General features: G+C 67.9%; 6 protein-coding genes across 10 annotated transcripts; 2 read left to right on the top strand and 4 right to left on the bottom strand.

The window, feature by feature from the left end:
- The first annotated feature begins 75 nt into the window (after window positions 1-75).
- On the top strand, window positions 76-2,710 carry CNN1 (calponin 1). The gene is made up of 7 exons (XM_065729155.1): window positions 76-285; window positions 995-1,116; window positions 1,208-1,274; window positions 1,364-1,501; window positions 1,810-1,920; window positions 2,014-2,160; window positions 2,261-2,710. Exons 1-7 carry the CDS (start codon window positions 223-225, stop codon window positions 2,489-2,491), a joined length of 879 nt encoding a protein of 292 aa, XP_065585227.1. The 5' UTR covers window positions 76-222; the 3' UTR covers window positions 2,492-2,710.
- A 449-nt stretch (window positions 2,711-3,159) lies between these two features.
- Window positions 3,160-3,740, bottom strand: ELOF1 (elongation factor 1). The gene is made up of 3 exons (XM_065729156.1): window positions 3,572-3,740; window positions 3,407-3,477; window positions 3,160-3,322 (listed from the first exon to the last, which is right to left on the bottom strand). Exons 1-3 carry the CDS (start codon window positions 3,685-3,687, stop codon window positions 3,258-3,260), a joined length of 252 nt encoding a protein of 83 aa, XP_065585228.1. The 5' UTR covers window positions 3,688-3,740; the 3' UTR covers window positions 3,160-3,257.
- Window positions 3,741-4,321: 581 nt separating this feature from the next.
- ACP5 (acid phosphatase 5, tartrate resistant) lies at window positions 4,322-6,776 on the bottom strand. Its single transcript, XM_065729171.1, has 5 exons — window positions 6,658-6,776; window positions 6,324-6,569; window positions 5,874-6,001; window positions 5,163-5,514; window positions 4,322-4,640 (listed from the first exon to the last, which is right to left on the bottom strand). Exons 2-5 carry the CDS (start codon window positions 6,567-6,569, stop codon window positions 4,404-4,406), a joined length of 963 nt encoding a protein of 320 aa, XP_065585243.1. The 5' UTR covers window positions 6,658-6,776; the 3' UTR covers window positions 4,322-4,403.
- Window positions 6,777-7,310: 534 nt separating this feature from the next.
- NFIX (nuclear factor I X) lies at window positions 7,311-22,123 on the bottom strand. 5 transcript variants are annotated; one of them, XM_065729170.1, is made up of 11 exons: window positions 22,005-22,123; window positions 16,121-16,652; window positions 13,388-13,450; window positions 13,220-13,294; window positions 12,897-13,017; window positions 12,266-12,399; window positions 11,822-11,944; window positions 11,455-11,642; window positions 10,790-10,913; window positions 9,752-9,840; window positions 7,311-8,989 (listed from the first exon to the last, which is right to left on the bottom strand). In XM_065729170.1, the coding sequence occupies exons 1-11, from the start codon at window positions 22,029-22,031 to the stop codon at window positions 8,975-8,977; spliced, it is 1,491 nt and encodes a 496-aa protein (XP_065585242.1). In that variant the 5' UTR covers window positions 22,032-22,123; the 3' UTR covers window positions 7,311-8,974. The 5 variants fall into 5 exon arrangements, with proteins under 5 accessions (XP_065585242.1, XP_065585240.1, XP_065585238.1 ...); XM_065729168.1 differs by lacking the exon at window positions 10,790-10,913 and having other exon boundaries at window positions 11,476-11,535; XM_065729166.1 differs by lacking the exon at window positions 10,790-10,913 and having other exon boundaries at window positions 11,476-11,642; window positions 22,005-22,122.
- Window positions 22,124-23,654: 1,531 nt separating this feature from the next.
- GADD45GIP1 (GADD45G interacting protein 1) lies at window positions 23,655-24,798 on the top strand. The gene is made up of 2 exons (XM_065729174.1): window positions 23,655-23,972; window positions 24,349-24,798. The coding sequence occupies exons 1-2, from the start codon at window positions 23,659-23,661 to the stop codon at window positions 24,677-24,679; spliced, it is 645 nt and encodes a 214-aa protein (XP_065585246.1). The 5' UTR covers window positions 23,655-23,658; the 3' UTR covers window positions 24,680-24,798.
- A 39-nt stretch (window positions 24,799-24,837) lies between these two features.
- Window positions 24,838-27,823, bottom strand: RAD23A (RAD23 homolog A, nucleotide excision repair protein). Its single transcript, XM_065729154.1, has 9 exons — window positions 27,737-27,823; window positions 27,440-27,601; window positions 27,160-27,350; window positions 26,711-26,766; window positions 26,246-26,373; window positions 26,094-26,169; window positions 25,669-25,799; window positions 25,443-25,598; window positions 24,838-25,264 (listed from the first exon to the last, which is right to left on the bottom strand). The coding sequence occupies exons 1-9, from the start codon at window positions 27,806-27,808 to the stop codon at window positions 25,151-25,153; spliced, it is 1,086 nt and encodes a 361-aa protein (XP_065585226.1). The 5' UTR covers window positions 27,809-27,823; the 3' UTR covers window positions 24,838-25,150.
- Between the last annotated feature and the right edge of the window lie 164 nt (window positions 27,824-27,987).

The raw sequence follows: 27,987 nt of genomic DNA, 5'->3' as shown, positions 1-27,987 counted from the left end.
ACGTCAGCACGGCGGGGGGATCCCATTGGTTGTCGCAGCCTGGAGCCGGGGGGGGCTCCGCGCCCTCCGCCGACTTTTAAAAGTGGCGGCGGCGCCGGGCCGGGGCCGGACGAACCGAGCCGAGCCGAGCCGAGCCGAGCCGAACCCATCCATAGCGGAGCCGGGGCCCAGCAGGACCCAAACCCGAACAGAACCGCCGCGGGCCAGCCTCGATCTTAACCGATGTCGAGCGCGAACTTCAACCGCGGGCCGGCCTACGGGCTGTCGGCCGAGGTGAAGAACAAGGTAGGCAGAACTGAACCGGGCTGCGCCGCACCGGAGCGGGGGGGGCGGTACTCGAACCCGCGCCGCAATAGGCGGCGCCCGGCGCTGTCCGTGGTGCTGTCGGGGTTCGTTGCTGTGCCTCAGTTTCCCCGTGGGGAACGAATTCGGGGGGTTCGGGGCGGCCCGCGCCGCTCCGTTCCCTCCCTCTCCCGCCCCCGGAAAGGGTTAACGGGTGGGGGGGGGTGCCGGGGGGGGCCCGCTGCCCCCCCGGCCCTGCCGCGAGCCCTTATAAGGTGTCAGAGTGTGGCGGGCGGGCAGCCGCAGCCCCGGGGCTATATATGGGCAAGGGCTCGGCGGGCCCGGGCCTACGAAGGGGGGGGGGGGTAGGGGTGGGGTGTGTGTAAGGGGGGGGGGTGGGGGGGGTAGAAGCAATGAGTCTATTCCGTTCCTTCTCCCTTCACCCCCCCCACCATCCTTCCCCGAACCCCAACCCCTCACAGCACTGGGGGAATGCAACCATCCAGATCCATGGCAGCAGGCTGGACCTGTCTCCATCCACATTCCCCTTCCCCCCAAGGTATGCTCCCTACGTCATTCCTCTGTTCTCCACATGGCTCCCCAGGAATGTCACCGTGCTCCTCTGTCACCTTCTGTCCCCCCACATCCTAACTAGAGATATCCCCATACTCCCACGTCACCCTTTGTCCCCCACACTGCTGTCCTCCCCCAGCTGGCACAGAAGTACGACCCACAGACAGAGCGTCAGCTACGCGTCTGGATCGAAGGAGCCACCGGGCGTCGCATTGGGGACAACTTCATGGACGGCCTCAAGGATGGTGTCATCCTCTGCGAGTACGACCCCCTAACTCCCTGACTCCATCCCCAACCCCAGGGTCACCCTCTAGAGGCACAGCCTGGCTGTGACCTCTGACCCCTCTCCCAGGCTCATCAACAAGCTGCAGCCTGGCTCGGTGCAGAAGGTGAATGATCCCGTCCAGAACTGGCACAAGGTGAGGGGGGAACAGGCTGGGGGGGCTCCTACAGCAGGGCGGGGGAGGGCTCACGTAAGGGCCGAGCCCGGGGCTGACATCTGTGGCAGCTGGAGAACATCGGGAACTTCCTGCGGGCCATCAAGCACTACGGAGTGAAGCCCCACGACATCTTTGAGGCCAACGACCTCTTCGAGAACACCAACCACACGCAGGTTCAGTCTACCCTCATCGCCCTCGCCAGCCAGGTGAGGCAAGGCAGTGGCCTTGGGGGACTTTGTGGGCTGGAGGGGTCTTTGGGGTGCTGAGGGGATCCCAAGCAGTTTTTGAGGTCTCCCCACAGAAGAGAGCTGCTCCCAGCAGCTGGAGCGAGAGGGGCACAGAGGGCTGGAGTCTGGGGCTAGTCCTGGGGGTCTCAGTGGGTTGGGGGGGCGGGTGTGCTCGTTCTGGAGAAAACTGTGAAAGAGGGGATCTGGGGGCTCGCAGAGAGGGACAGGGGCTTTTGTGCACAATCCAAGCCCCACCCCCCCGCCCCCCAAATCTGGATATCATGCAGGCCAAGACGAAGGGGAACAACGTAGGTTTGGGAGTGAAGTATGCGGAGAAGCAGCAGCGTCGCTTCCAGCCTGAGAAGCTGCGTGAGGGCAGGAACATCATCGGCCTCCAGGTGACACTGGGGGGACATCACGGCTGGCAGAACTGCGGAGGGGGGGAACGCAGCCACACAGCCCCTGCCTGACCCCAATCCTCACATCCCCAGATGGGCACCAACAAGTTTGCGAGCCAGCAAGGCATGACGGCATACGGCACACGGCGGCACCTCTACGACCCCAAGCTGGGGACAGACCAGCCCCTGGACCAGGCCACCATCAGCCTTCAGATGGGCACCAACAAGGGGGCCAGCCAGGTACCACCATGCCCCATGGCACGGCGGGGCTGGGGAGGGGGGGGCGTGGAAGGACCGGGGGGAGCCTCACACCCCCTCCGCGCTGACCCACGGCGCGCAGGCGGGGATGACGGCGCCAGGGACCAAGCGGCAGATCTTCGAGCCGGCACTGGGCATGGAGCGCTGCGACACAAACATCATTGGGCTGCAGATGGGCAGCAACAAGGGTGCCTCACAGCAGGGGATGACGGTGTACGGGCTGCCGCGGCAGGTCTACGACCCCAAGTACTGCGACGCGCCTGGGCTGCTGGGCGAGGACGGCCTCAACCACAGCTTCTACAACTCCCAATAACCCCTCTGGAGCCCACCCCACGCCCCCTCCCCACGGCCGCTTGCACCTCCCCGTGCTGGGGATGCACCGCACCGGCCTCACCGCGCGCCCGGGGCTGCTGGGAAGGGGCCAGTGGGGGGGCCCCGGAGCAGGGAACCTTGAGCTGGGGGGCCCTGACCTGGCCCCGCTGCTGCCCCACACATGTGAAGCCACCGAGGCACAATAAAACCCACACGCAAACCCACCGCTTCCGCTGGCCCAGGAATGAAGGGGGTATAGGGGAACAGGACGCTGTGGCACAGAGGAGGAACAGACACAGGGTGTGGACAAGAGGACAGCTAAAGGAACAGAAGGATAGCGAGGCACGGGGCTAGACAGAGGGAAAGCAAAGGCGACAGGGGGATGTAAAGGCACTGAGGGGGTTAAAGGACACAAGGACGAGGGCAGCGATGGTGGCACAGAGGGGACGACATACAGGGGAATGCTTCCCCTTGCTGCCAGCGACCACAGACCCCCAGCGGTGCTGCTGTCCCATGCGAGCGTTTATTTGTGGCTGACCCTGGGGGCTCAGCTGAGTGGGGACGTGGACAAGGCTGTGCCAGAACCCCACCCATGGGCAGGGGTCCCCTCCCTGGCCTGAGGCGGCCTGTGAGCTGCTGTACCCCCAACACGGGGAGATAAAACAGAGAAAAAGTGAAGAAATCGTATAATAACAATAAGAAAATATGCTTGGGGTGGTGGGAGGTGGCAGAGTCGTGCACCCTCCTGAGTCGGGAAGGCCCTGTTGCTATTGGTTGGCAGCTTCACAGGCATCAATCCAATCACTGTAGACATCCACTGGCTCCGACAGATCTCGGGGCACGGGTTAAGGCACTAACGGAGGAGAGGGGGATGTGGAAACTACGCGTGGGGGGGGAGGGTCCGCGTGAAGGATACAGGTGATGGGCGTCTGGAACTCCTCCAGGCAAACGGTGCACGAGATAACACCCGTATTGCGGGCGCGGTCCCTGCAAGAAGGGCGGCACGGAGGGGTAAGGGGGTGCCGGGTGAGAAGGGGGTCCCCAGAATGCCGCCCTGCGCCCCTCCCCCGGCCCCACTCACATCTTCACGTCGCAGGACTTCTCGTGGTTGCAGAAGGGGCAGGTGAACTGCGTCTCCAGCGTGCCCGTCACCTTCTTCTTGGGGGGCGGCTTCCGCTTCGACTTGCGGCGCCCCATGGCGAGAGAGGGGGAGGGGCGGGCGGACAACGACGGACACCGAAAGGAGGGGTACCGGGCCCCCGAAAACACACGGTAGGAAGCGGGGGGACCAGGCCCGAGAGGACGGGGGACCAGGCCCGAGAGGACGGGGGACCAGGCCCTCCCTCCCTGCTCCTGCCCGGACCTCGAGCCCCCCCTCCCGGCTCCGGGAGCCGCCGCGGCCCGTCCGCCCCAGGCCGCGCTTACCCCGGGAGCTGCCGCTCCTGCCGCGCCGACCGGAAGCTGCTCCTTAAGCCCGCCCCACTTCTGCCTCTTCCGCCCGACTCCCGCAAGCATTGGACGGCCTCTCGTGACGGACGGCACTCCTGTCCAACCAGCGGCGGGGAGGGCCTCGGCGCTGCGGGCGGTCCCCGTCGTCGTTCCGTTCCGCCCCGTCGGGTTTGGGGCGAAACGGGGCGGTTTGGGGACTGCTGCGACAGCGCTTCCACTCAAAGGCCTTTATTGATGGGGGGCGGGGGCCGCAGGAGCCGCGGTCATGTGGTCTCCGTGACTGCAGAGGGCTTCGACGTTGGGCCTCGGGGCAGCCCGAGGCCGCGCCGGAGGTTTCGGGGCGGGCCGGCGCCCAACGGGAGCTCCGGAGAGAGGAACGACGAGTGCTTCCTCCCCAGTTCCCGCCAGGGGTCTCCGGCCGCGAGGTCAGAGGTCATGGGGGGTCAAGGCTCACAGGGAGGGGGTCAGAAGTCGCGGGGCGGCAGTGCCACGCGGTACAGCACGCGCCCGGTGGCCTCCAGGAAGGTGATGGTGGCAGCAGTGGCGTCGAGGCGGAGGTGAGCGAAGCCCCCGGGTGATTGTGGAGCCCCAAAGAAGAAGCGGAGTGTGCCGGGGGGCACAGCTGCCTTGTGGCTCTGTGATGCCTCCATGAAGTTCCCGGCTCCGCTCACCACGTAGCCCACCCCGTCCTCTTGGAGGAACTGTAGGGGAGTGCACGGCTGCCACTCTGCAGCCGCCAAAACTGGGGGGTGCCAGGCCCTCCCATCCCCTCCTCTGATCCCCCCTCAGAAATCAGCTTGGAGAAAGCTCCGAAAATGGGAACATTGTCCCCAGATTACTGCCTCCCCCACTCCACCTCAGCCTGTATTGGAAATTGCTGCTGCCCTCCCCCCCCTGTAACCCCAATGGGATGACAAAACAGCAGCCCCGTTAAAAAGAGAGGGGACGCAAAAGTGGAGGGCCTCCAAATCAGGAGGGTTTGACCCTCAAATGAGAGGCTGGACCCCACATGTGTGACCCTAAAGGAGGAGACTCAGATGGGGAGGAGTAACCCTAAAAGGGGAGGGGACGCTTGGCCAAAACTGGGGGGGTTTGACCTCAGACCTGGGATGAGGGTGGAGCTTGACTCTAAAGTGTGGCGTTCAACCGCAAAATGTGTGTGTGGGAGAGAGGCTCACCAAACCAGAGGAGTTCCCCGCGTCCCTCCCCATCCCAGGACTCACCTGCAGGTTGTGGTCGTGGCCGCAGAGGTACGCAGTGACGCGGTGCCGCCGTAGCAGCGGCCGCAGCAGCCGCACCAGGCAGGCCGTGGGGCCGTGCTCAGCCACTGACCACACCGGGTAGTGGCCGGCCACCAGCACGTAGCGGTCGTGCCGTGCGGAGGCCAAGCGGCCCTGCAGCCAGGAGAGCTGTGCCTCAGCTGCAGCGGCATCCAGCGGGCCTCGAGGGGATGCCCCCACCCCAAAGTCATCAGTGGCCCCGCACAGCAGCACGGTGTCCAGCACCAGCAGCCGCGCCGTGGCGTTGGTGCCCGGCACGTGCAGGCGCAGGCTGTAGTAGTAGTGTGGGAAGTGCCTGCGGGGATGTGGGGACAGTTTGAGAAGAGACACGTGGGGACAAGCTGGGGAACAGCCCAAGGACTCCCGGCACCAGACACTGGTGTAGTACCAGTGCAATGAGCCCCGAGACACAGAAAATTGGGGACACTCCAGGAGCACTCGCAGGACGTAGTAATGCTGTGGGAAGGGCGGATGGGGTAAGAGGACGTGAGTTTGGACTGGGGACAGCTAGGGCGCGCGTGGGGACAGCTTGGGGATACCTGAGGGGATACCCAGGGGACATGTGGGAACGTGCTGGGGATGTGAGTGGGTGGCTGTGCCGGGAACCACCATCCGCGTCCCCTATCCCTGGGTGGGGGTCCCGCTGTCCCTCACCATCGGTCCGAGTGGCGGCTGTAGGCGAGCTGCGCGCTGACGTTCCCGTGGTGGTCGTGGTTCCCTGCCAGCACGAACCAGGGCAGAGCCCGCAGCCCTGGCACTGCGAACACGCGCTCAAAGGTCTCCTGGGGGCAGGGGGTTTTGGTGCGTCCATGGGGTGGGGGGACCCTGGACTGAGGTCCAGGGGAGCTGAGCGGCTCTGGGGACATCATCACTCCTCCCCCCCGCCAGGCATATCCCTCCCAGACACCCTGGAGATGATGGAGATAGCCACCCCCATAGGGACCTTGATCCTCCGTTTGCGGACCCCCACCCCCTAAAGATCCCACTTCGTTGACACCACCCTACAGAGTTCCCCCCTCCCAAATTTTGAGGACCCCCCCCCCCCACCACCACCACCTGATAGGGACCGTCCCAGATTCTGCAGACCCCCGTGCCTCCCCGTACCTGAAAGCGAGGGTCCCACTCATCCCGGACCCCATCGTAGTAGAAGTTGTCGCCCAGCGCCAGCACAAAGTCAGCGCCGCGCCCCACGGCCACGCGGCCCATGGCCGCCGCCGTGGCCACCTCCCGGGGGGTGGCGAAGGGGGGCTCGGGGACCCCCCCCCAATCACCCACCGCCAGGAACTGCACCGCCCTCCCCGGGCCCGCCCCGGCTGCCACCGCCGCCGTCACCGCCAGCAGCACCAGCATCTGAAGCGGGGGGGACAACGCGGTGGCACTGCGGGGATCCCCGCGAGGGGTGTCCCGGCCCAGAGCCCCTTTCCCCGCTGCCACTCACCCTCGTGTGTCACCCGCGCGTCCCCGCGTGTCCCCGCCGCGCCTTTATGGCGCCAAAAGGGGAAGCGGGGTCAACCCCCCCCCGCCCCGCTGTCACCTGACGGCCGCGCGGGGACACGGGGCCGCCGCGGAGGGCAGCAGCGGGGACAATGGGGGGAGGGCGGAAATCCCCGAAATGCCCCAAATCCGCTCCGCAGTGGGGCCGGGGGGGTGGGGCGGAGGAGAGCACCGCTCCCACTGCGCGCTGCGCGTGGCCGTGACCCCCCCCGGGTGGGGCTGTGGGGGCACAATGCCCTTTGGCCGCGGCGTGGGGCGGGGGCAGCGCTCCACCGGAACGGGAACAGACGGGGGTTGGAGGAATGCTGCCTCCCCCCCCCCCCAAGGACCCCCCCAGGGGTCTTAGACTTTCCCCCCCGGATTCCCCGCCCCTCGGGGACCCTTCTGGATAACCCACCCCCCCCAAAGACCCTCACCCGTGTCCCCTCGCCCAGAGCCCTCCCCAGACGTTCACCCTGAAGACCCATTTCCCCCAGGACCCCCGCGCTATAACCCCTCTCCTGGCGCCCCATCCCCATCACGCCGTTGCCATAGGGACCGCATCACGCCCCCTCCCCCCCCTTTCCCTCCCCCCCCCCCCGAGCCGACGGGTGCAGCACGGGTACAACACTTTATTTCCATTTTTTGTGTGTGTTTTTGCCCCTTTTCCGCGGACTTTTTCCTCCGCGCTCTCGAGGGGGCGGGGAGGGGGGCGGCGCGTTTTGGGGCGGGGGGGGAAGGGCTGATCCAATCCAAAGGGGAAATGATGACGTCATTGCCACGTGCAGGGCGGGGGAGGGGGGGGGGAGGGCGGTTTGGGGGTCCCTAAATGTGCAACGCCGATGTGTGAGTGGGAAGGGGGGGGGGGGGGGCAAAAAACGACCACCCCCACCCCCCCAAAATAAAAATCACAGCCCCTCCCCCAGGGCTGGAGGGAGGGAGAAAGGAGGGAGTGTCCCAAAAGAAGGGATCCCCAAAACTTGGGGAGAGTGGAGGGGCTAAACCGGGGGGGGTACATTGCTGGTGGGGGGCTGGGGGGGGGGGAGTCCCCAAATGTTGGGGGCCCAATGCTGGTGGGGGTCTCCTGGTGGGGGACCCCAAGATAGGGAGGACCCCAAAAATTGTGGGGGGGTGGGGGCACTGCTGGTGGGGGAAGCGGGGGCTGGAGGGGGAGTGGGGTGGGGTGTCCCAAAAATGTGGGAGGGGCAAAATCTGTGTCGGGGGGTATCACCAGACTCTGGGGAAAGGCACACGGGAGGGCGTGGGGGGGCAGGAGCAGGTTTGGTCCCTCGGAGCCCCCCCAAAAATGAGGCGGTGGGCCCCCCCTCCTCCTAACCTCCCCACACCCCCCACAGAAATCAACCAAAGGTGTGGGAAAGACCCAAAAATGAGCAAAATGCCCCCAGATTGCTGCCCCCCCCACCCGCCTGGATTGGGATAGTCACCACCCCCCCACCCCAGCCCGGTGACCCCAAAACGCAGAAAAGTGAAGGGGGGGGGAACAAAGTGGGGGCAGTTCCCCCCAATAAAGGGAGGGAAGCCCAAAATGGGGGTGGGGCTGACCCTCAAATTAGAGGCTGGACCCCAAAAGGGAAGGAGGGCTTGCATGGTGGGGGGGGGAAGAGGCTGACCCAACGCGGGGGGGTTTGACCCTAAACCCGGGATGGGGGGCGGGGTTTGACCCCAAAACGTGGGAGTTTGACCCCAAAATGTGTGTGGGAGGGGGGGCCTTGCCCAGGGGTAATTGCACTTAATTAAAAAAATGGGGGGGCCAGGGGGGAGAAAGGGGGGGCCCCCTGGCCCCTCTCGCTGTCCTGCAGCAAGGGGGGGCGCACACGTGTGCAGTGTGGGGGGTGTGGTGCTGGTGGTGGGGGCACACACGTGTGGGGGAAGGGGGGGGGGGGGCCACACGCATCTCACATGACACACACAGGAAGGGTCATGTGACACATGCGCGTGGGCGTGGCTGATGGGGGCTCACCCCCCCCCAAAAAAAAAAAAACTGGGGGGGGGCCCAAACCCCCGCATGTGGGGGGGTTGTTCCCGGGTTAACCCTGTCCTTGCCGGGGGAGGGGGGGGGGGGCGGGAAGGGGCGATTCGGAGAGGCTGAGGCCTCGTCCACGTCCGGCGGGGGGAGCGGGGGTGTTGGACGGTTCTGGGGGGGAGGGGGGGCAGCCTTTGGGGAAAGGGGGGGGGGGGGGGGGCGAGTGCAGCTTTTTTTTTTTCCTTTTTTTTTTCTTCCACGTTTTCGGCCAGGTACGGGCTCCTCTTCGGGGGCACCATCAGAGGAACCACGACTGGAGGAGGGGGGAGGGAGGGGGGGTGGGGGCGTCACCATCGGATCCCCCCCCAACCCCACACATCTCCCACGTGCCCGCTCCAAACCCCGCCCACCGCTGTCCCCTCCCATTGGCTGCTTCACCACCGCACCATAACGCTCGCCCAATCACCGCGCGCCATCCCGCCGCAGCGCCCGAAGCCTGCCAAGTGCCGCCAGCTGCCAGCCAATCAAGAGCCGCCCTCCCGCAGCCCCCCCCTTCCCATTGGCTCGGGGCCGGCGCTATCACCTCCTCCGCTGCCAGCCAATCAGCCGCCAGCGCCGGGGGCAGGCAGCCAATCGGGCGTCGTGCCACGGGTGTTTGGGGGCCAATGGGGGCCCCACGGGGTGGGGGGGGGGGGGCAGAGTGTGAGGGTGGGGTGCTGCTACGGTGCCACGCCCCCCATTGTTCCCCAGGCCGGCAGTGACGTCATGGTTTGTTGCCCACGGCAACAGGGCCGATGTGATGGCGATGAAGGCCTAGGCCTCATTAAGGACCCCAATTAGTGAACACGGAGCGGGGGAGTCGTCATAAGCAGACAGGGGAACTCCTGAAGGAGGGACCAGAACGGTCCTGGGGGGGGCGGGAGGTACCGGTGAGGTTCTGGGAGGAGGTTTCAAAGGGCCCGGGGGGTCCCCGAGGCCTCATGGGAGGTTCCAGAAGGTTCTGGAGGGGTCCTGGGGGGGCTCCAGAGGGGTCTGAGGCGGTGTGTTCTGGGGGAAGTGCCGGGGGGGTCCGTACCTGCTGCTGGGGCAGGCTCAGAAAGTTGCTGTCGCGGGGTCCGAGGCCGACAAAGCGGGGGGCAGTGGCGGTGCCGGGCGCTGTGAATGCTGCGGGGACAGTGGGGTGAGGGGGGGGACCTGTGCACGGACCCCCCCCTCCCACAACACTACACTGATACTTACCTGTGGCCCCCCCAGCTCCCCCACCCCCACCCTCTCCCCAGGCTTCTGGAAATAGGGCAAAAAGGAAAGGAATAATGGAAGAAAAAAAAACTGTCGATGGGGGGGCGGGGACGTGCCCAGGGACGGCGATGAGGATGGAGAGGAGGTGATGAAGCACGGGCAGCCGGGCCAGGGGGGCCACCCTGTCACCTCCTGTCCCCCCAGCCCCCCCCGCCTCCCTGGGGTCACCTTGGTGCCACCCGTGTCACCGGTGCTGCCCTGCGTCTGCCTGTGCCACCGCCAGGTCACCGCTGCCACTCGTGCCACCGGCACCCGGAGGTCCCTGCCCGGCACCTGCACCCCACTGCACTCCACTGTGGCACCCTTGCACCCCCCTGCTGTGCCCTATAGCCTCCCCCCGGGCCCTACAAGCGCTCCCCTGCAACCCTCAAGCAGTCCCCCGCGTCCCATTACTGCCCTCCCATGCCCCAGAACTGCTCTCCTGCACCTCATAACCACACCCCCCTGAACCCTGTAAGCTCCCCACCCCGCCCCATTGCTGTCCACACCCCATGCCCCACTGTTGGCCCTCTCGTGACCCATCCTCGACCCCAGTCCCACAGTTTCATTCAGCCCACAACCCTCCATTCACCCCACTCTGTTCCCTCACATCCCATCCCTCCCCTGGCACCCCATCCTCACCCCATTCTCCCTACTCTCCCCACCTTGCATCCTACTCTCCATCATACCCTACCGCTGCCTCCCTTTCCCCAACACTCCTCACGCCCCTCCCCTTACCTGTGCCCGCCCTCCCCCATCCCCATGGCCCGGATCCCGGCTGCAGGTGCAGTGGGGCACAGTGGGGCGCAGTGGGGACACTGGTGCCGGGACTTACGGGGTGCTGCGGGCGCTCCGCCCTGGGGGGCGTTGGGGGCTTTGGGCTCCGGCGGGGGCAGGGGCAGGGGCCGGGCCAGGGGAGCCCCTGCAGACCCCCCAGCCCGGCCCTGCGCCCCACACGGCTGCAACGAGAACACGGTGACGGGCACCCAGCATGCCTGGGGGTGGCGCACAGGGACAAAGGGCGGCACCAGGGACATGGGGTGGCATCGAGGGGGGACACTGAATGTGGCATGGGGTCCCCAAACCCAGTGGGGAGAGGGACCCCGGAGAGGGAGGGGGAACAGGTGACCCCATCGCTGCAGCCAGCAAGGCCGCTCGGGCCTCATTTGCACGCAGGGGTCGCCCCCGGGGCGGTCCCTGCATGGCCCCACCTCTTTCCTGCCTCATTTCCATACAAGTGCCACCCCCCCAGCACCTTTCCCCGACAGGCTCCGCCTCCACGTCCTCATTTGCATACAGACCCCGCCTCCGAGGACGCAAGACCCGCCCCTTCCTGACCCTGCCACGCCTCCTCGATCACGATTTACCTGTCGGCCACGCCCACCTGGTTTGCATAGACACCCCTCCCTGCACAGCTTCGCGCCCTGCGTCCAGAACGCTCCTCCCCGCTGCGATTTGCACGACGACCACGCCCCCCTCCCCGATTTGCATACAATGGACCCGCCCCCGCGCCCCGCCCACCTGGGGGCCCTGCGCGGCGCCGTCGGCGCAGACGAACTGCACGAAGTCCTTGAGCGAGTCCTGCCCGTGGTGGTAGCGGATGGTGGGGTGCGCGAAGTACGGCCCCGACTGGGGCAGGAGGGAGCCCGACGGGAAGTGCAGCGCCGAGGCTGTGGCCCGCGGGCTGCCTGCAGGGACCCTCAGCGCGGGGGGGCCGGTGCTCAGGGCCCCCCCATCACCTCCAGACCGCTCCCACCCGAGGGGCACCTCCGCCCCAACCCCTCCCCAACCCAGGCGGGTCCCAGGGGGTGAGGAATGTGAGGATGCCGGGTGGACGGGGGGGTTGGAGGGGTTCCCGGGGGCTCACCGGGGCGGACGCCGGCCAGGACAGGCAGCGGGTGGTGGCCGAAGGCCATGCGGGGGCTGGCACCGTGGCCTGACAGCGCACTGCAGAAATCCAACTTCCCCGACTTCTTCAGCGTGGCTGGGCCTGGGGGGAGGGGGTGGGGCTCGTGAGGGGGTGCTCTAGCCCCCGGCAGCATCCACACTCCCCTCGGGACACTCCCCGTTTCCCTGCAAACTGTGCCCCCTCCCGCCCGCCGGTGCCTCTTCTCAGCCCCCCCATGGCACCGACCTCCCCCACTGTTTCCCTTTGGACCCCTCCATGGCCTTGGTCACCCCCCACAGCACCTCTCCTTGGGCTCCTGCATGGCACAGACTCCCCCCTCAAACCTTCCCACTCCTGTAGCACACAGCCCCATACTCCCGCCCCCCACACCACATCCCCCAGGCATCCCTACACGTCACTCACCAGTGTCCACATCCCCCCCCCAGGGCCCCTGGCTGCTGCCAGGGGCTGGGGACCGCCCTGGCCCAGGGTAGAAGACGTCATCCCCAGGACCCTCCAGGTCCCCCTCGTCCAGTGCCTTGGGACGCTTTGGGCCGCTGCAGGGACAGCAGTGTCATCCCCATGGGACAGGGGTGTCACCCCCCCTTGGCCAGGGGTGGGTGACACCTACCATGCATAGTAAGGTCATCCACTCACTTAATGGGGGCATGGGAACACTGGGATATGTGGGGACAATGGGGACGTGCATGGGAGCTGGGGGACAGACAGGAGTATGGTGTGGGGAGGGCAGTTCAAGGGACAGGGGAGAATTAGGGGGTGTCACTGCGGGGCGGATCTGGGTGTGTTATAGGGCTCCTGGTGGGGTTCATGGGTGGCCTAGAAGGGGAGTGTGCTGGAGGCCCTGGGGTGGTTGAGGAGATGTTGGGTAAGTACTGGGGGCCCCGAGGGAGGGGATAGGGGTTCTGGGAAAGTACTGGGGGCCCTGGAGAAGGTTATAGGGGTCCTAAGGGTGGGGCTGGGGGTCCTGGGAGGCTTAGGAGCGTCCAATGAGGGTTTTGGGGAGGAGGTCCTGGGGGAGGGTTACAGGGGGTACCTGGCGGTGGGGGGTCCCAGAGGCCGGCGGCCGAGGGTGACGGGGCTGATGTTGTAGTAGCCCCCCGGGCTCTCCAGGTCAGCCAGCGAGAAGTTGGGGCCTGACGCCGTAGCCACAGGGGCTGGGGAGGTGGGGGCACTTGGGGACCATGTGCATGGCAGCAGGGGAGGGGGGGGTGGCACAGGTCCCTCATGGGGGCCTTCTTGTGCCACCCCACCATCCCCACCTCCTTTGCGCCCCTCCATCCCCACTTCCCTCCCCCTCCATCATCCCATGCCCATTGCTGTCTTCCCCCCCGTGTTCCCCTCCACGTCCCTACTTACTCTGGGACACCCTCACCAACTCCGTCACGTTCCAGACACCCGACGTCACGAAGCAGTCCTGGAAGCTCAGGTGCCCTGAGGACAGAACACGGGATGCTGGGACATGGGGTGGGAACACGGTGGGAATGGGGGTGGCAGAAGGAGCTGGGGGGTGGCAGCAGCACTCACCGTTGGGCAGAGGTTTGATGTCTGCATCGCCCTGGGGGTTGGAGCTGTCGGATTGTCCGGAGTCTGCAGAAGAGAGAGGTCAGATCCACACCCCCACCGGACCACTCCGGCCCCTCCTGTCCCTGTGTGACACCCCCGTGTGACATCCACATCCCCACCAGCCACATTCCCATGGGGTCACCTGAGGTGAACATCTGCTGTGACCTCACCTGCGCCTCTCTCCCACTCCAGGGACCTCCCATACATACAGTACTCCAGCATTTGCCCCCCAGGGGTGCCCCCCCCCAAGAGTCTGGGACCCCCTCAGGCTGATGATGGGGGACCCAGCAGATAGGGGGTGTTCAGGAAAGCAGGAGGAGCTGTGGGGCTGGCAGGGGCCGGGCCAGGCTGGGGGGGGGCTGGAGGCCACTGTGGGGCTGGGCTGGGGGCCAGGAATGTGCTGGCCCCCCGCCAGCGGGCAGCGCCAACAAAGCGGCCATTGTCTGTGCCGGGCGGGGGAGTTGGGTCCCCCCCCCTGCACCTCCACCCCCACAGTAGGGTGTCCCCCTTGCACAACAGGGTCCCCCGCCGCCCCCCACATTATGGGATCCCCCCAGCTCCAAGCTCTCACTCCCCCCCCACACCCTGAACCCACTCTATCCCAGATGCCAGAGTCCCAAACAGAAGGGGGGAGGCAGGAGGACAGGACCCCCCCTTCAGCCGCATCCCCCATGGGGTCAGAGGTCAGCAGGGTGCCCGCCAGGTTGTGACCTCTGAGGAAGGGGACACGTGGCGGGCGCGTGCCACACACACACAGCTGTGTCCTCGTCCCCTGGCCTCAGCGATTCCCCCCCACCCCAGAGCCCCCACGACTCTTAGTGTCCCCATCCCCAGCATGGGGTCCAGGTGCTGTGGGGCAGCTGCACCCCAGGCCCCCTCAGAGGGATTTCCCCCCCCCATGCACACCTGCGTCCCTCAGACTCAGCTGCATTGCGGGGGGGGGGGGGGAATAGCAGTGACTGTGCACACAGCACTCGTGCAGCCCCCAGCCCCCAGGAGCTATGAGTCCACCTGCACCCCCAGAACCACATTTGCCCCCCCCTCCCCCGCATCCCCCCCCCACACACAATAGAGCCTTGGAATGTTTGAACCCCCCTCAGTGTGAGGCTTGAGCCCCTTGTTGGGGGGCGGGGGGTACCAGGCATGCGCCTCCTTCACCAACAGTGGGCTGGGGGTGCTGGGCTGCTGGAACCTGCTGTGGGAGTGCTGGGGGCAGGCAGGTGGGCACGGGGGGGGCACCGTGGCTTGGGAGGGGCACTGTGGTCCAGGGGCATTATTTGGGGTGGGGGCCATTTAGTGGCTTGGGGGGTTCCCATCACACGGCAGGGGTCCCGGCCACAGGGCTGCGGTGCCGCAGAGCGTTTCGGGTGCCAACAGGCGCCGCCATCTTACATGGGGAGGGGGTTGGCACCGCGCCCCCCCCGGGCCTGCAGGAGCCAAAGGGCCCCCAGCAAAGGAGGGGGATAATAGAGGGGGGGGTTCCGGGGGAGGGGGAGGCCAGGGCTGTGCACAGGGCCTCATGCAGCGCACGGGGGCACGGTGCCAACCGGGGCCATTTTGGCGGCGCTGGGCAGGAGCTGCGTTTCGGGGCTTTCAGCTCTGCCCGGCCTTGCCCAGGGGGAGCAGAGGGAGCTGCAGGGACCCCTCCCCAGGGACAAACCCCACTTTGGTGAGTAGATCCTGGCACGGTGGGGGGGGGGGGAGCCCTGCACAGGGGGGTGGGGCACAAACTGCCCACGGTCCCCTCCCGCAGCACACGAGAAGCCAGCGCAAAGCAACAACAGTGACCCCCAAATCCTTCATTCCAGCCCCAAAATTCTGACCCCCCTCCCCCCCCCCAGGCAGCAGGATCCAGGTGTCCAGGCAGGGAGCGCAGCAGACTCCTGCTACACCACACAAGCACAAGTGTGGGGGCTGTGCCCATGTGCCCCCTGCACACACACGTCCCTGCTGCACGCCTGCACCCCAGCAGAGACAAAGGCACCTGTGTGGCACACAGCTCTGGCACGGCTCAGCTCAGGGCACGGTGCTCAGCTCAGCACCACAGCTCAGCACCACAGCTCAGCACCACAGCTCAGCACCACAGCTCAGCTCAGCACGGTGCTCAGCTCAGGGCTCAGTGCTCATCAGTGCTCGGTTCAATGCAGTGCACAGCTCAGCTCCGTGCACGGCGTGGACTGGTGCCCGGCACCGGGCTCAGCGTGGTGCGCAGTACGGACTGGTGCACAGCACACAGCTCGGATGAGTGCACGGTGCCCGGATCAGCTCGACGTCCAGCTCGGCACGGTGCACGGTGCGTGGCTCAGCACAGCACGGCTCGGTGCACGGCACACGGCTCAGATGGGTGCACGGCACGGCGCCCGGCTCAGCACCGTGCCCGCTCTGGCACTGCGCATGGCACGGCTCGGCACGCTGCGCGCACTTTGGCACACGGTGCTGCTTTGTGCGAGGAGCGTGGGGGCCGCACCCCCAGCTCGGGGCTGCCCGGTGCGGGCACAGGGAGGGGGCTGCAGGGACAGGGACCCCCTTAGGCCACCGTGGCTGCCCCCAGAGCTGCGTGGCGCCGGCGCGGTCGCAGCCGAGCGCTCGAGGAGGGGAAAAGGGGCAGAACCGGGAGCTGCCGGCACGCACAAGGATGCTGTCGGCCACCTGCAGCCCGACCCGGCCCCGCCAGTCCCCACGGGCCCCACTCACCGGGCGCCTGCACAAAGAAGGCCAGGTAGAGATCGAGCTCCTTGATGGTGACGCCGATGTGGTGGGGCTGCACGCAGAGCCCGGGGCTGGCGCACTGCGGTGCCTTCGCCAGGCGCTCGCCGTCGGTGCTCTCCAGGGGGACGCCCTTGAAGAGGATGACCATCACCAGGTCGAGCCGCCACACCTTGTCGGCCTGCCGCAGGCAGTCGATGCGGCGGATCTTCCCCTTCTGGTCGGGGTTGGAGAGGACACAGCACGGCGCCTTCTTGCCAGTGACGGAGAGCACGAAGTCCTCGCGGCACTCGGGCCGGATGTCCTTGCGCAGCTTGGCCAGGAGGCGCGAGGCCCACTTCTGCTTGACCTCGGGCTTCTCGCCCAGCAGCTCGTCCTTGACGGCGCGCTCCTCCTCCTTCGACATCCGCTTCTCGTGCTTCTTGAAGTATTTGCGCTTGCGGGCCTGCAGGTTGAACCAGGTGTAGGAGAAGGCCCGGACGTGGGGCAGCAGTGCCTCGATGAAGGGGTGGAACTCATCCTGCGGGGGGAACGGTGTCAGCACGACGCACGCTGCCAGCACCTCCACGCAGCCCCGGGAGCCATCCCCAGGGACAGGGACGCGATGGCACAGGGACGGCGCAGCTCGGGTCCCCGCTGCGGTCTGTCCCAGCCCTGCTCAGGCCTCGTGCTCAGCCCTGGTGGCGGCACAGCCCCGCTGCCACGGGGGACCAGGCGGTCACGGGGACATCCGCGAGCTGCTCATCCCGGTCCCCAGCGCTGACCCACTGTCATCTCGCTCCTGTCTCTGCTCTCCACCTCAAGTGCCATCCATCCTCAGTGCCCCCGGTCACCGTCTCCGCTTTCCCGGCGCCGCCGATCACTGTCCCCATTCTCGCCGGTTGCTCCCCGTTCCCGGTGCCACCATTCACTGTCCCCACTCCCAGTTCTGCCGACCCCGGTCCCCATTCCTAGTGCCGCCAATCCCTACTCCCACCCCTGTCCCCATTCCCATCACCAGTTCCACCATTCCCATACCGTGTCCGTGCTCCCAGCGCCACCAGCACCCGGTCCCCGTCCCCGGTGCCACCATCCCTGTCCCCATCCGTACCATTGCGGCGCATCCCGGCTGTGGGCAGCTGCCAGTCGGGCCCCGGCGGGGCAGAACCGGGAGGGAGAGGGACAATAACCGGGGACGGGGAGGGGCAGAGCAGCCCGGGGAGGGGTGGGGTGGAGGGCTGACCACCGAGGATAAGAAGTTAACGGGGGAATGGGGCGGGCACCGGAGCGTCCCCGGTTACCGGAGGAGAAGGGAGAGTCGGCGGCTGCCGGGCACCGATCAGGGGGAGGGAATTGGGGGTGTGGGGGCCGGGCACGGGGCGCGGAGCCGCACGCACCGGAGAGCCCCAGCGCAGCCCCGCACCGCCGCCGGGCGCGGAGCGCGCGGAGCCGCCGCGGCCCCTTTTGGCACCGGGACCGGCGCGGCGTCGGCCAATGGGAGCGCAGCGCGCGGGGGGAGCGGCCGCCCCATTGGCTGGGCTGGGGGGGGAGGGACCGGTTAGGGGTGCGGGGGGGGGGGGGTTCGGGGAGAGGGGGGGGGGGCGGATCGCGGAGTTCGGGGACGGGACGCGGGGCGGGGGGGGGGGGCGGCGCGGGACGGCTCCGGGCGGACCCCGGGAAACTCCGCGCGCGGAGCCAAAGCCACGCGGGGAGAGGGGGGGGGGGGCGGCAAGCCACGCACTTTTTGGGGGTGGGGGTCGCGCGAGGACGCGGGGCTCTCCCCCCGCAGCGGTCCCGCGCCCTTCGGCACGCCCTTTTTTGGGGGGAAAAACCCCGGATTTTGGCTGCTTTCCCCAACCCCGGAGCGGCCCCAGCGCGCGGCGGTGCGGAACGGCCCAAAAGCTCCAATTCTGCCCTCAAATCCCCGCGCAGCGCTCCGAGCCAATGCCCCCCCGTCACTCACCCTCCCCCCACCCCCCCCAACCCCCCCCCCCGCCGTAATTAATTCCCTCTGTGCGAAGGGAAAAAAAGAAAAAAAAAAAAGATAAAAAATAAAAAAAATCGGGAGTTACGGGAGCGGGGCCGGGGGGAGGCACCCAACCCCAAACCCCAAACCCCAACCAGCGGCTTCCACCTCGAAAAAGCGGGGGCTCGGGGTGGGGGGGTCGTGCTCTCCAGACCCTTTTCTTCCCCGCTCTCTTCTCTCCTTTTTTTTTTTTTTTTTAAATTCGTTTTTCCTTTGCAAAAAGCTCCAAATCCGCACCGTGGGAGGGGGCAGGGGGGGCACGAAGAGCGGACCCCCGCGCAGGACACAGCTGAGTCCCTTTCGCTACCTCGGGGTGGTGACAGCGGGGCTGCACGAGGACAAAGCCACCAGGTGTGGCTGGGATGGACGGACCCCTCCCGACCACCTCCATCCCCCCACGGCCGCCTCCGTCCCGATCCTGCCCACCTCGATGGCACAGCCGTGAGGATGGGACGGAGGGGGGGGGGGGGGGGCACGGGACGGTCCGGGTCCTCAGCCCCGGGACCCCCGCAGCCGCCTCGGGGTCAGAGCTGGCAGTGGTTCCGGGCGGCAGTGACACCCCCGTGTCCCCTCCTGCACGCTGGGGCCGTGCCAGGTGGCCGCGGCGCCATGGAAGGATCTAGAGTCTCCTGGACGGGTCCGCCCGCACGCCTGCGCCCTCTCGCCCGGCAGCGACGGCGGTGACGGCGGTGGCAGCGGTGTGGGGGTCCCCTCCCATGCCGGGGTCCCCTTCGGGGTGCAGCTGGGCTGCAATTGGCTGCGCGGCCCCGCATTGAGCTGCAGTCTTTGGGCGAAGCCACGTTGCCGCGTCCGCAGCTGTAAGCACCCGGCAAAGCGCCAGCGCCCGGCTGCGGCGGAGGGGGAGGAGATGCCGCCGAAAAAAAAAAGGGAGGGGGACAGAAAATAAAATTAAATTAAATTAAAAGGAAAAAAAAAAAAAAGACAAAAAAAATCGCAGCCCCCGTGCTCTCTCTCTCCCCCCCCCTTTCCCCCCCCCCCCCCAGCAGCGCCCGCCTTCGTGCACCGCTGCCAGCAGCCTCCCCCCCTCGGCCCCTCAGCTTCGCCGCGAGAGAAAATAACCCAAAAAGCCGCCAAAAATCCCCCCCTGCCTGCGGCCCCTTCCTTCGGGGCTGCCAAACCCCTTCCCCAGCTCTTCCCCGAGGCTGAGGGGGGGGGGGGTGCAGGCAGCCCGGAGGGATGGTGTCGGGGTTGGGGGGGTCCAGGGATTGCAGGTGGCCACAGAGGGGACACGGGGACATCGCCCACCCGCGGCCACGTGGAGGTCCCGGAGCCACTCGAGGGGACGCAGGGATGCGGTTTGGCACGGCAGGACCCCGGAGCCCCCCCCCCCTCCCCATGGCCTCCTGCCAGCCCGGGCCGGGGGGGCCCTGTGGTGCTGCAGCGGCCAAGAAAGCTTTTTGTGGCACATCAATAATTCAGGGCTTCCCGACCCCCCCAGGCCGGCCGAGGGCTCCTCTATTATTGATGCCCCGCAGCCCGGGGGGTGGTAGGGGGGGGAGACAGGGACGACACAGCTAAGACACGGCACGGCACGCGTGCAGCACCCCCAGCCCCGTGCTCACGCGTGTTACCACCCCTGCCCCACTCCGGGCACCTCGCACGTGGCGGGGGGGCCCTTCCTACCACCCTCCCTGCATCGATTGCATCAGCCATGGCCACGCGTGGAGCCCGCACACGCGTGTGGCAGAGCCTCAGGGACATCCACGGGTAGCGGGGGGGTCCTCACAGCCACGGCACGTGGGCATGCGGTGAGCACACGCTTCAGAGATGCTCCGCGGGACACGCAAAACACGCAGCTGCCACGTGTGCACATTGCTCCGTTACATACATGTGCACACCCGTTCCACACCGCGCGTCCAGCCCTGCTCCCCTCACGCAACGCAGGCGTCGGGCGCTGCCGTGCCATGCGTCCCACTGCCGCCCCACAGCACGGGGCACGGCGCTGCCGAGGGGTCGGGGCAGGGGCACGAGGGGTCCGGGCACAGTTTGGGGGGCGGGGATGGTGAATACACGGATACGTGGGGTGCCACTGGATATTTCCTCCTCCGCTTCGGAGAGAAAATGGCCACAGGCGCTTTGTGCTGCCAGGTTTACCCAGGCTGCGTGCTCGCCCGCCTTGGCTGCAAGGCAGGCAGCATGCCCCACAGAGGGCTGCCGCAAGCCCCATAGCATGCTGGGAGGCGGGCAGAACGCCCCACACAGCGGGATGTAAGGTGGGTTTCCTGCCCCACGGGGGGCTGCAGGCTGGGCTGGTAACGCCTCGCATGAGGGCAGAAAGAGGCACACTGCAGGGACCACCGCTCGCCCGCCTCGCTGGCACCAGAGCAGCGCACAGTGCCCGGGTCCTCCCCACAGACGCACTGGGGCACGGCCCGCTATGGCAGCGGTGGTGCTCCCGGCACGGCGGGTTTGCTCACGGTGCTCGTGGAGGAGCTGCGATGGGAGCGGTGCTCGGGGCGCCCGCGGCGAGCAAGCAGGGCCCGGCGGGAGCGGCTGCTATACGTGCCACGATCCGTGCCAAAACCTGTGGCACGGACCCAAAACCGCCCAGAAACAGCCACAGGGCCGAGAGAGCCGCGGCAGGGACGGGCGCACACGCGTGTGCAGGTGCCTGCGCTTCTGCACAAGGAGCACGCGTGAACGTGCAACACCCGTGTGCAAACGTGTGCCGTGCCCGCGAGCACGGGGAAGGCGAGGCCGTGCCACAGGGCCGCGGTGCACGCAACGCAGCGCTGCAGGGGCGCGCAGGTGTGCAGCACGCCGGCGGCCGTGCCCAGGTGAGCCCCCACGCTGCAGCGCAGCTCTGTGCGCTGGCATGTGCGGGCAGGGGCACACGCATGTGCAATGCCGTGCTCCTGGCGCGTGCACACGCGTGTGTGGGGCGGGCGCCGAAGCTGCGAGAAGCGCCGCTGGCCGTCCGCCCAGACACAACCGGCCGCCAAAACCGCCCCGAAAAGCGGGAGAAAAGGGCAAAGGGAGGGGGGGCGAAACCCAGATGAGCCCCGAATGCGATGCACGAACCAGGGGGCTGCAAGAGCCGGGGGGGGAGGGGGGGGGGGCGCGCCCCAGAAAGTGAGGGGGGGGTTTTGGAGGAGCCCCCTCTACAGCGACACAGTCCCCAAACTGTATCCCCCGGGGGAAGGGGGGGCTGGAACGGCAGGACCGAGCCTGGAGCCCCTCCAGCACTGCGTACCCCGCTCCCCTATGGTGCCCCCCCACTCCTATGGGGGCACCCCGACTCCATTCCCACCTCGAGACCGAGTCCCCCCCACCCCTGCAAAAACAAGTCTGGGAATCCCTGCTACGATCCCGACACCCCCCCCCCCCCCAAAAAAAAAAAACCAAGAACACCGCTGCAGAAATCGGGGGCCGCGGAGTGCTCAGCCGCCCACCGGGCAGCGCCGGGGCCGCTCTGCTGCGCTCGCTCGCGAGGCGATGTCCCGGGAGCGGCTGCAGCCCCCGCCGGGAGGCGGCGCGGGACCGGAGATAACGGGGCTGCAGCGGGAAGCGGTCGGCGAACCGGCGCTCAGCGGCCGTCCGCGAGGTCGCAGCGTCCCCCACCCGCGGGAGCGGAACCGGCGCTCCCCAGCGCCCCACGGCAGCTGCCACCTGCGGGGTCCCCGCCGGTACCGAGCGCTGGAACGGCGCCGCCGCTCCTCCGGTACCGAGGTCGGACCCCAGCGCTCCCATCGCGCTTACAGTGACCGCAGCCAAACGCTCGCGCCGCGCAACCAAATCCCCGCCCCGCGGTACCGGCGCCCTCCCGGCCCCGGACAGCCCCCCCGGTACCGGCCCCGCTCCGCCCGGTCCCGGCCCCGGCCCCGGCCCCGCGCCCCCAGCCCATACCTGGGTGAGGCAGTACGGGGAGTACATGGCGGCGGTGTCAGCCGCGGCGGGGCATGGCGGGCAGGGAACCGGCACCGGGACCGGGACCGGGACCGGGACCGGGCGGGCGACGAAGCGGGGAAAGTTTGGCCGAAGTTCGGCGCCCGCCGCACTTTTGCCGCCGGGAAGCGCCGCGTTGGCCCCGCCCACCGCCCGACCACACCCACTGCCGCCTCGGCCACGCCCCGCGCCGGGTGGCCACGCCCCCCTCGGGCACAGACCCCGCCCCTTGGCGGGGGGCGGGGGGCGCGGCGGGGGGTCTTTGTCCCCTCGGTGTCCCCTGGGGGCGGGCAGCGCGGGGACGGCGGTAGCGGCACTGTGGCGATGGCGGTGGCACCGCGGGGACACTGCGGCACCGCGGCAGCGCCCGTGTCGTGACAGCGGCATTCTGGTGGCCGTGTCATGACAGTGCCGTCACAGCGGCACCTCGGTGATGGCGGCGGTGGCACCTCATCTGTCATTCCGGCTGCAGCCACGTCCCTCCACCATCTGTCACCGCCCGGTGCCAGCGCTGGCACTGCCGCTGGGACCCCTTCGCTGCCGGAGGCGCAGCACTGCCCGTGGGGGCACAAAGCCCCGCTGCTGCCAACCCCCCCCCCAAGGGGGACTGCGGCATTGAGAAGGGGGAAAGCGGCCCCAAATGGAGTGCCCCCCCCACCTCAGGGGAACGTGGGGAGGGGTCGCTGCCCCCCCCCCCCCCGCAGCTGTGTGGAAAGGCAGAAGGATGGGAGCTGCGAGCCGGGGACAGCACACACACGGCGACACGAGGTGACACGCCGCGATACAAAGCGACATAGCGCGACAGACACACGGCGACATGCGGTGACACACGGCAGGACGCGCAGCCACGTGCCGTGCCAGGACGTGTCGCGACACGCTGCGATACACCGGGACGATACACCAAGGGCCACGGACATCGCGCCCGCCGCCCCCAGGACACGGGGACAGCGCGCAGGAGCGGCCGTGAACGTCTGAGACCCCCGATCACCGCCCCCCCCCCCCCCCCCCCGGGTCACGGGGAGAACAAAGGCGGCCCCAAAATCCGCCAGAAGTGCCCCAAAAGGCGGGCGGCGCTCCAGCCCCTCCCCCACCCCTCCAACACCTGGGGCCGCTGGGGGAGGGGCCGGGGAGGCCACGGGGAGGATTTTGGGACAATTTCGGAGGATTTTGGCTCGGGGAAGGAGCGTTTTCACCGCCCGCCGCCGCCTGGAAACCATTACGGCCCCCCCCCCCCCTCCGGGGGAGGGCATCGCGGCTCCGCCCCCACAACCACCTCTGCTGTGGGGCGCGGGAGGGGGCAGAGCCCGGGGGAGGGGGGCGGGGGCTGCGAGGCAGTGGGGTGGGCCCAGAGCCCCTCCCCCCCCCCCGGGCCCAACCCCCGGCGTTGGGCTCCTCCTGGAGGCCGCCCCTTCCCGCAGCCCCCGCGATCCCCTCTCCCCAGAACTACCACAGCCCCGTGCGGACCTCCCGCGCTCCTCGTTCCCCCTCCCCACTTTATTTTAGCCACCCCCCCCCCACAACGTCACCTCCTCTTTCGGTTTCCGCCCGCGCCTTCACTGACGAGACTTCCGCCCCTCTTCCCCCCCCACACACGTCACTTCCGATCCCGCACAAGATGGCGGCGCTCACGCCGCGGTGCGTGGGGCCGTGCCGCGGCGCGTGGGCCGCGCTGCGGCCGTACCGAGCGCTCCCTCTGCGGCGCCGCGTGGGTCCTCCGCCCCTCACGGACCCGGGGGACCAACGCGCGGCGGCGAAGCGCTTCGGACGGCTCGGGGCGGCCTCGGGAGTGGCGGCGGAGCGGCTGTGGCCCGACCCCGAGCGGCTGCGGGAGATGGAGGCGGAGGAGCGCGAGTGGTGTCCGTCGCTGCGGGAGATGGAGGCGGAGCTGGAGCGGAAGGAGCGGGAGGAGCGGCGGTTGCGGGAGGAGAGGTGGGGGGAGGCGGTGGGCACCGGGGTGGGGGGCGTTGGCACCGCGGAAAACGCGGGGGGCGGCCTGGAATGACGGGAACGCTGGGGGGGGGTCCTGGGGCGAGGGGTGGCACTGAGGTGGGAGGGTCCCCTTCAGGATGAACACCGGAACCTCTTTTGGGGGGATACAGCAGCGATGGGAACACCTCTGGGGACGGAGAGCGTAGCGGGAGTGCTGGGAGGACACGGGGGTGTGGGGGTTTAGGGTAGAATGAAGGAGCCCTTTGTGGGGGAGGGCACCGAGATGGTCGCTGGACGAGGGAACGGGGCGGGGGTTATGTGCCGTCTGCCTGTTCCTGGTGCCCCCCGCCTGAGCTCACGCTGCCCCGTCCCTCAGGGAGCAGCTGGTGGCACGCAGCCTGGCGGCCATGCCTGCACGCATCGCGGCGTGGCGGCAGGAGCGGGAGCAGAAGCGGGAGCAGAGCCGGCAGGACGCGGCGCGGCGGCAGCGGCTGTTGGCAGAGGCAGCTGAGCGCCTGGGGGGCCCGGCCCGGCCCGGAGATCCCCGGGTTCAGGCGCTGATGCAGGACCTGGAACGGGAGCGGCGGCGCCAGGAGAAGCGGCAGCGGAGGCGGCAGCACGAGGAAGCAGCCCGCAGTGCTTTGGCTGCTGCTGAGGCTGCCGCTGCATCGCAGCCCCCCCCCGGGGCCTCTGAGCCCCCCAAGTAAAGCCACCGCCCCAGAGCAAAGGTGGGGAGTGGGCTGCTCCCTTAACGCCCTGCAGAGGGACTACTGAGGCTGCACACATTCAGCACGAACTGCCCCGGCACGACCCCTCCTCCACCCTTCCCCCCCCCACAGCCCCCAAATACACACTAAGACCAGAATGGGTTTAAAATTCTGCATTTAATCTCTTCCCAAGCCGGGTTTGTCCCATGTTCTGCCCTCCCACGAGGGGAGGAACAGGGAGGAAAAAGGGGGTCAGGGAACAGGGATGGGGCCACCCAGAGCACACCTGGCCGCGAGGGCAGCAGGCAGGCTCTGGGGATGCACACCCATCACTGTCCCTCTCTCTGGGGGTGAGGACGGGCCCCGCTGGGCCCCACCGCACCCCACCATCCCCTGAGGGCAGAGATGTAGGGAGGAGGAAGGGGAGTCCCGTGTCCCCCCACAGGGTGGGAGGAGTCCACCCTGGGCCCCTCAGTCATCATCAAAGTTCTGGCTGAGCAGGAAGTTGGCTGCCAGGTTCTCGTTCTTCTCGCAGGCGAAGTAGGCCTGGATGACCAAGCTCTCGGGGAAGCCCAGTGCCTTCAACTGTGGGCACACAGATTAGGAAGGGGAGCGTTCACTCCGCCGTCCTGCCAGTTTTTTCACCAGTATTCATTCTGACCCGTAATGACGACTATAGAGAGACTGTTCTCGCATCTCCGTTCGCTCTGATCCTGCTGATGACTGGAAGCTGATAGCACCCCCACGCGGGGGGCTCACTTACCCTTTCTATGGCTTCTTTTTCCTGAGGCGTCACTTGGATGTAATTCATCTGGGGGGACTCGTCCCCAATGGCCCCCATCTCCCCCTCCAGGTCCCCCAGCTCCCCCAGCGGCTCATTCAGCATCTGGATGAACTGCTCCTGGTGCTGGCTGATTTGCTGGAGGGGCAGGCGGGGTGAGAAGGGGCTGCAGGAGGGCTCGGGAAGGTCGGGGGGGGTCCAGCAGTACCTGCAGGAGCTGCGGGTTCTCCTGGCCCAGCTGCTGGAGCAGGGCGGGCAGCAGAGCCGGGTTCTGCTGGATCACCTGTCGCATGTTCTGAAACTGGGGCTGCTCCCGCAGGAACTCCAGTGGGTTCTCTCCTGTGCACGGGTGGGAATCAGCCCAGGCCACACCCCCACAGCAATGAAACACGGAGCCAGGCCCTGCCCACGAGGGACAGCCAGAAAGGGGCTGCACCCCCTGAGCAAATGGAGACGGGGGAGGCCACACCCATGGGAGGGGGGGTTGGGAACCCCAGCCTGTACCCTCCCACAGTGCTGAGCCCCACAGAGTACCAATCCCCAAAGGGAACAACCCCTGCCCCCCCAGGGTTGTGATCCAACCCACAGCCCACCCCATGGGGCAGGTCCCCCCTGTGGCCCCACCTCGCTGACCTTCAACCTGCGGCTGCTCCGGGGGTCGGCTCTCCTGCACAGGTGGGCGCTCAGGTTCAGGGCTCCCCGGGATGCCCTGGGGCAGAGAGGGCTGAATGAGACCTGGTTCTCCCCTCACGTGGGTGTTGTCCCCCCCCCAGCTCTGCTCTCACCGTCAGCAGGTACTCAACAGCACGGTGGGGGTTGTTGTAGCTGGCACGCAGTGCAGCCACCACCCGCTCCCGCTCGTAACCCATCGACATGATCTCCGTCAGCATCGTCTCGTACTCCGAGCCCGTCACTGCCGGGGGAAGGTCAGTGCCAGCCTCCATGGGGGCCCCGACCCCCACTGCCCTCCCACCTGCTTCATTTCATGCTCAGCCAAACCACCGTAGCTCCACCAAAACCTGCCTGCCTTTCCCCATCCCGCACTGCGGCGTCTTCGCCCGCCGACCCCATAACCCCTCTCAAGACACCCCCGCGTCCCCATCCCCACCCAAAACCTCCCCCCCCCTTCGCTCCGTATTGCCCCCCCCCCACACACAGCCTCCCATCCTTCCACCTTCCATCCTCCGACACCCCCAGCCCATCCCGCCCCCCTCCCCCCATCCTGTGGATCCCAGTGGCCCAGCACCCACCGAGGGTGGAGGCAGCGTCGGCCGAGCGCCCCGCACCACGTGGGGTGGGAACAGAGCTGCGAATTCAAGAGAGAGACATGGCAGCCGGGTCCCCTGTGGGAGCTCTGGGGGTGCAGCAGCCCCCAAACTCCAAACCCCTCCTCCCTCCCCCTCAAGAAAAACTCAGTGCTACCCCCAACCCCACCCCTCCCCCTCCTGCAGTCCCTCCAAATCCCGTTCACTGCTGCTCCGCTCTGTATCTCCCTATGTTTTTCAGGTCTCTTCTAAGTTCCCTCTGTGGCTGAACTCAATTTCCCTGTACCCCCCACCTCCAAAACCCCACTCTTCATCTCCCTTTGCCCCTCCCCCTCCTCAAAAACCACATCAACCAAAAACAACGCAAGCAAATAAATACACACGTGCCCCCAAAACGGACACACCCTGCCCCCCCCCAGCCTCCAACCCCTTACCCCGTTGTAGGCTCCGTGAGGGAGAGCGGGGGGAGGTCCTGGGGGGGCTGCTCCTCACTGGGGGCGGCCGGCGGGGCGGGGGTGGGGGCGGCGTCGGCGGCGGGAGGGGGCGCCGGGGTGGGGGTGGGCTCTGCGGTGGCAGCGGCATTGGCTGCGGGCTCAGGCGCTGCGGTGCCCAGCGCTGCCTTGGCCTGCGGGTGGGGGGGGGAAGGGAGGAGAGGGAGTGAGCGGATCCGGGGGACGGAGCCGAGGGGCGCGGGGGGTGGGGGGTGAGGGGCACCTTGGTCACCATGACGACCACGAAGTTCTTCTCGTCGATGCGGTACTCGCGGATGGGAACGTCGTCGCTGAGGATCTTCCCCGCGTAGATGAGCTTCTGCCCCGCCACCGGGAACGCGTCACTGCCCTTCTCGGCCTCGATCTTCTCCTTCAGCGCCCGCACCTGGGGGGGAGGGGGGGGGGGGAGGGGCCGCACCGCCGTTCACCGCCGTTCACCCCGCGCCGCCCCCCCCCACCCCCCCTTCATCCCCGGGTCCGCTCCGCTCCGCGCACCCCGCCGCGCCGCGGCCGCGCTCACCGTCTCGTGCGGCTCCATGCGGATTTTGAACGTTTGCTGCTGCAGCGTCTTCAGCGTCACGGTCACGGCCATGGCGCGGCGGCGGAGAATGCTCCCGGCGGCCCCGCAACATGCAACTCACGCCGCCGCCATCTTACGCGCCCCGCTGCTTCCGGCCATGTGATCTGCGGGCGGAAGTGACGTCACGCCGCAGGGGGGCCCGCCCTCGCCCTTCGTCACGTGACGGGGGGACCGTTTTTCGGGCACGTGAC

Source organism: Cyrtonyx montezumae, unplaced genomic scaffold (genome assembly GCF_038088225.1).
Source record: "Cyrtonyx montezumae isolate F1298 unplaced genomic scaffold, pur_monq_1.0 scaffold_109, whole genome shotgun sequence".
In the NCBI taxonomy this organism is placed as follows: Eukaryota; Metazoa; Chordata; class Aves; order Galliformes; family Odontophoridae; genus Cyrtonyx; species Cyrtonyx montezumae.
Note: the sequence above shows the minus strand (reverse complement) of the source record. Positions and strands in the feature narration are given on the sequence as shown.